We start from the raw sequence: 5,930 nt of genomic DNA on the forward strand, positions 1-5,930 counted from the left end.
AGGGTTACGCTGTCGTGGGTGGCACGTCTGTTCTCCGCTCGCAGTGCGGCCATGTTTTCCTCCATCGCAGCCAGACGGTCCCTCAGACCAGTGCACTCCCCAACACTGCGCGACTCAACAGCCTCCAGTGTCTGCTGCAGTTCACGGCACCGCATGCGAAGTGATTCCACCTCGCAAGCAGCGCTCTCAAGCTCCTTTGCACGTTGCTGGGCATCACTCAGCTCCGCTCGCAGGGTTACGCTGTCACGAGTGGCACGCTTGTTTTCTATATGATCCTGCTTGTGTTCTTTTTGTTGTTGTTGTTGGTGTTTTGTGGCGTTCTCTATGGATGTTTTATCAGGTATTATATCTTGGTCTATGTTAATATACACAGAGTCATTGTTGTCATTTCTATTATTATTTATATCTATTTTTTGTGTTTCACAAGTATTGTTGTGTTGTAACCGAAGTTGGGTAATTTCAGTGGATAATTTGAACAGTTCAGCACAAGCCTCGTCCCGTTCTCGCTCAGCAGTTTCAAGATCCTGTTGTAGCGATTCCGTGTATCCTGTCCAGTATTCGTTAAGGGTAAGTAACTTTCGCTCATTTGATGTTTCATCTATAATTGTACACTTTTTCATTGCCTTTCTCCGGTAATGCTCACAATCATTTTGTGTCGTTTCGAGGGCATCGCGGAGTCGACGGAGTGTAACATTGTATTCTTTCTCTGTGTATATGGTTTGTGCCTTTAAGGAACTCAATTGTTGTGAAATCTCTAGTATTTTTATTTCTTTTTCTATACATGTACTACACTGACGTGGGTTTTTTAATGTTAGATGGCGGAGCTCCCTTTCCAGCATATGTACGCGGTTTGCTAACCACTTCTGAACATCCTCAAGATAGGATGTGTGATCTATACTTTTTTTGGATTCAGAGTTTTGTACAATTGACATGGCCTTTACCCCAAAAGCAAGAGCAAGCCCAGTGTCATGAATTTTTATGGGTGATTGTGATATACATACTAATATATTACAGCTTCCTCCTCTTCCCAATGGTTCTTGTAGTAGACGAGTAAGTTTACTGTCACGAAATGGTACATGTGTTTTTTTAGGGTCTGCTAGTGCATTCATCACGTTTCTGAGAACAGCTAGTGATTGATTCATTCTTATAGGGGTTCCCTGATCGATAGCAATAGTATCAGATTCCCGAAGCCGATCACTTCCTGCAAGATCTACAATACAGATACGACCATCCGTTATAAAAGAAGAAGAAGAAACATTGTCATCATTTAAGCATGACACTTCTTCAAATCTAGAATCAATCCTACGGCGTCGTTTCACCCTTAAATTTATCACACAATGACTACCTTTAGATTTTGAACTATTGAGGGGTGTGGTTCCACGGAAACGAGAAGTTGCTATTTTTTCCCAGATTTTATTAAATTCTTCTAACGAGGAAATAGACAATTGTGTAGCACCACGAACATATACACCAGTATCGGGAAATTCACGAAGTTGTAGATCATTCTTTGACGGATCAATAAGGTCTGAAATACACTCTAAATATATTTGGACGCATTCCAAGGTAATCGTCGTCTCGTATTCAATTCTTTCTGAATCAGCTATTTGTAATAGCAATTGAAGAGCTACTGGAATTATCTGATTCATTGTGTATGACTTTCCACCTCCAGTTGGTCCGTATAGAAGAAGTGCTTTTTGCAAACCCTTAAGTGCCCCTTGCACCATTCCTACTACTACCGTGTTGCAGATATGATGTAGAGGAATTGTCGGATCAAAGACTCTGTCAAAGCGATAACTGTGGTGGTGGCCAATGAGTACCCGCTGTTCATCTGTGTTTATCAAGAGATAGTCATCCTCGTTTTCTTCTCTCACCCTCTCACCCTCAAGGAGAGGACGAACACGCACAAAACACTGTACACGATGAATAGTCATCGTGACAGCTATATTTAAGTTTTGATGTCAACCCTGTGATATACCACCTTTCCCAAAGAAAGAAAACAAAAAAAAAAAAAAAAAAAAAAAAAAAAAAAAAAAAAAAAAAAAACGTTGAGGAACAATAAAGAGAAATTGTGTTTGTGTGCACATATTTTTTTTTTTTTTCCTCTCTAATCATGTAAAAATGAAAAATGAAAAATAAAAACAACAGCTCCAACTTTCTTTGTCTGTTTCTTTATTTTTATCTTTCTTTTCTTCTTCTTTTTCTACACTGTACAAACCTCTAAGATAGACCCGTTACTGGGTATTCAAGTTTCCGAAACGTTGTCCACAGTACTGGGGAAACAGAGGGCTTTGGCGGTGGTTCCTTTACCCAATGCTGTTGTCCCACCATACTACCCTCTTGTGAGTTCATCCTTCCGCTTTTCTCCCTCCTCTCACGTTGGTTTTGTAAAACACTAGTAATGAGAAATGGCGGAGTTCGAATTCTTCTTATATCACAACGATAACGTATCCAATTTTCATCGTCATCAGTTTGTAATACAAATATATCTTCTGTCTTATTCATGACAATAAGTTGGCGGTTGTACACAACAGAAGCGATATGTTCCAAGGGCCAATGCTTTAGACAAAATGACATTGGACGAGTTTCAAATGATAAGAGTGATATTTCCATCGCATCACGCTGGAGAACAAGTTCAAGAGTAGATTCATCTACCGAAAAACCACCAAGTACACAGAGATTATTACCGCAAATATGCGATTTGTGCATAACGCGAGCATTCACCACATCACCTCTGCGGTAACATTCCATCGTTTTAGAGTTTAAAAACCATAAATGATTGTTAACAGCAATGGTAGGAACTTCTTCACCCTTTTCATCCATTTCAAGAGTTGTTTCAAATCCACCAAATATAACAAGGGCATCATTATTAAGCATTTGTGCGGTGTGGCCCCATAATTTAGGAAGTAATGGTTGCGAGAAGACGCGCCAAACACTTGAAGCAATATCAAAAATATAGACAGCAAAAAATCCATTTGCCATCATATCCCGCATTTCATATGATGTTACCTCATCTCGCAGCGGTTTACCACCAAAGACGATTAACATATTATCATTCACCGCTGTCATCGTATGGTGTGAGCGGGCTTGCGGCTTCCATGCGCACGACAGTCGTTCCCATCGCAGATCGATAAGGTTAAGAGCAAAAAGATCCATTAGGTCGTGTCGTAGTGTTCCCATCGAAGATTGAGGGACCTCAAGTAAGGGATATTCTCCACCACAAACATAAATTCGTGATCCACACTGTGCAGTGGCATGAAAACGAGTTGGTGGAGGAAACTCACCTGAACAGAGTTCCTCATACCACACAAAAGACGATAAATTTAGCCACCATAGTCTGTCAGTCAATATACCACTTAAAAGTAGAATATTATCATGGTAAACAAGTGAACTAGTACTATTAAAAGAGTCTGTACATTGCATTACTTACTATCTAATGTGATTGCCCTTTAGGTTTGCACACTGCTACCATTATTAAACATTCAACATTATATATATGTATGTAATAGAAAGAGAAAGAATAAGAAACATGAATATAATGAAAAAAAAAAAAAACAAAACAATTTATAAAATCAAGGTAATCTCTTGATTTCTTTTTTCTTTCATTATTTTTTTCCCTTTGCCTTTACAGACATCGCCCTTGTAAGTACCAGTACAGCTTTACTGAAATCGTGTGTAGTGATGCGGCTTCCCTCCACATTGCATCACAGTGCCCTTGAAGTATTTTCAAATCTTGAAAAATCGTCTCTTATATACTTGAAAAACACTTGGCTTTGTCATTCATTCACTTTCTCCTATCATATCTCTTTTTTGCTTTGCTCTCTAAATTCCTTTTTATCATCACAAAACAAGGCCGTAAAGAAAGTTTGGACGGAACAGGAATAAATTGCACCTCTTATTTGCGCTGGGGATATTTCGCTAATCCCTCCCCCAAAACAAGAAATAATTCAAGAAGAAAATAATAATGACGATGATGATAAAAGTAATGAAAACAAAAAGAAAAAAACATGCACACAGCGTAAAAAAAAAAAAGAAATATCCTAGAATCGTTTGTGGTGGCCAAATATATTGCCGATACCATACAGAAAGAGAAAAAGGTTTGCAAGGCACGGAATTTGTGCCACGCAAGAAAAAAAAAAAGAGACCAATTTCTATTTAAAGAATCAAAGGGAGTACGCGCCTGCGCGAAAGAACGTGGAAAGAAAAAAAAAAAAAAAGAGAAGGAAAGAAAACAAGCAATCAAGTGAACAACATCTGAAAATAGTTACATCTTTTTTTTTTTTGTTTGCTTTTCCATCTCGAATGGAATCCATATATTTTATCCTCCGTTTTTATTTTTTTTTTCACTTCTTAATTTACCTTTCTACACCGTCTTGTTACAACGCAGTTTTTTTTTTTTGTTGTTGTTGTTGTTGTTGTTTGTTTGTTTGATGTCAGAGAACGTTTAGGAGAGCCTATTTTTGTGCTAGATCTCCCTCTCAAGACGTCCTTTTTCTTTTCTCGCTTAGTTCAACATTTTTGTTTTCCTTTACATTAATATATATTATTATTCGGTTTCACTCGCTTGCTTGATTACTACCGTCCATCGTGTACACGCGCACCTTTGTACAGAAATGTACGTCTATATAATATATATATGTGTTTTTCATGTTTTAACTTATTTTTTTCTTTTCTCACGTCTTTCCCCAGACCACATCTATCCTTTTCTTCTCGTTATCCCTCTTCACCCCATTTACTCTTCCTTTGGTTTTACCTAATTCATACATAAAGAAGGGAACAAAAATAAGTGGGAGTGCTATACATACATGTTTTCTCCCTATTCACGGGGTGAAGTATGGCTTGTGTGGCGTCCGCTGCTCCGCCCGGACCCTCGTGATCGGCGCTCCAATTCTCTGATAGAGTTTGCGCGGTTACGGAAACTTTCACGTTTCTCAAGAGGAATGTGGTCCTCTGTTGTTGTGTTACGTGGGGGGAACCACGGTTGCTTCACCTGCGGGATCTTTCGTGTGGATAAGTGCCCAGTTAGGGAGGGTTCATCAACGCTGCGGTACCGGAGTCCACTGTCACTTCGGCGCGGTTCTGATTGGTTACCTGAACGTGAGCGGGACATGGCCTGGTTAGAGGGAGATGTCAGGCGGCCCTTATCACCACTCTCTACGGGATATTCAACCTTATCTGAAAGTTCAGGGGTTCGTCTGACAGCCATTGGGGGTTTGCTGGCACTCCCTATATTCCGCTGCTGCGTCTCCTCACGTTGCTCAGAAGGAGTAGTACCCTTTCCAGTAGGAGTTCTGGATCCTGCTTGATCACCAGATCCCTCCTTAAATGAGACCTCCTTTTCGTCCGGCCTTGCGTATTTATCCTTATCCATTTTGGATACACTTGAGTCCTCCTTCTCCAGTGGAGTGGTTTCACCAAGCACTTCAACTCTCTTCGTTGGCCGCTTTGAACCTTCTTCTGAAGCCTCTTCTGGTCCCCTGGATTTGCTTCCTGCGGCGGTCTCTCTGGGTGTTCTCTTGGCAGGGACTGGCTCTTCTTCTTCTTCTTCTCTCTGACCTACATTCTTTGCCTTCTTAACATCCCCTTCACCAGCAAACCTTTCTCCCTTCTCACCCTTTCGCTCGTCAGGCTTCATACCCCCATGCTGTTGTTCTACATAATCATCCTCGTTCTCGTCTGATGCATGTTTCCCAGATGAAAGTTCATCACCATACTTCTCCTCTGATTCCTCTTTTCCACGGGAAACACCTTCAGAACCACGTCCCCGGAATGGCTCCTCATCACCAGAGCGTTGCTGCTCCTCTGTTGCGTGCTTATCAGATGAAAGTTCGTCACCATACTTCTCCTCTGATTCCTCTTTTCCACGGGCAACACCTTCAGAACCACGTCCCCGGAATGGCTCATCATCACCAGAGCGTTGCTGCTCCTCTGTT

General features: G+C 40.8%; 3 protein-coding genes across 3 annotated transcripts; all 3 read right to left on the reverse strand.

Moving 5' to 3' along the window:
- Positions 1–2: 2 nt before the first annotated feature.
- Positions 3–1,931, reverse strand: TM35_000291130 (kinesin motor domain containing protein; the record flags this gene model as incomplete). The annotated part of the gene is made up of 1 exon (XM_029028270.1): positions 3–1,931. A coding segment is annotated over one exon (1,929 nt), but the record flags the coding sequence as incomplete, so codon positions are not given.
- Positions 1,932–2,217: 286 nt separating this feature from the next.
- On the reverse strand, positions 2,218–3,420 carry TM35_000291140 (uncharacterized protein; the record flags this gene model as incomplete). Its single annotated transcript, XM_029028271.1, has 1 exon — positions 2,218–3,420. The coding sequence occupies one exon, from the start codon at positions 3,418–3,420 to the stop codon at positions 2,218–2,220; it is 1,203 nt and encodes a 400-aa protein (XP_028880298.1).
- A 1,393-nt stretch (positions 3,421–4,813) lies between these two features.
- Positions 4,814–5,632, reverse strand: TM35_000291150 (uncharacterized protein; the record flags this gene model as incomplete). The annotated part of the gene is made up of 1 exon (XM_029028272.1): positions 4,814–5,632. The coding sequence occupies one exon, from the start codon at positions 5,630–5,632 to the stop codon at positions 4,814–4,816; it is 819 nt and encodes a 272-aa protein (XP_028880299.1).
- Positions 5,633–5,930: the final 298 nt, after the last annotated feature.

The sequence above is a fragment of the Trypanosoma theileri genome (assembly GCF_002087225.1).
Source record: "Trypanosoma theileri isolate Edinburgh chromosome Unknown TM35_Tth_29_V1, whole genome shotgun sequence".
Taxonomy (NCBI): domain Eukaryota; phylum Euglenozoa; class Kinetoplastea; order Trypanosomatida; family Trypanosomatidae; genus Trypanosoma; species Trypanosoma theileri.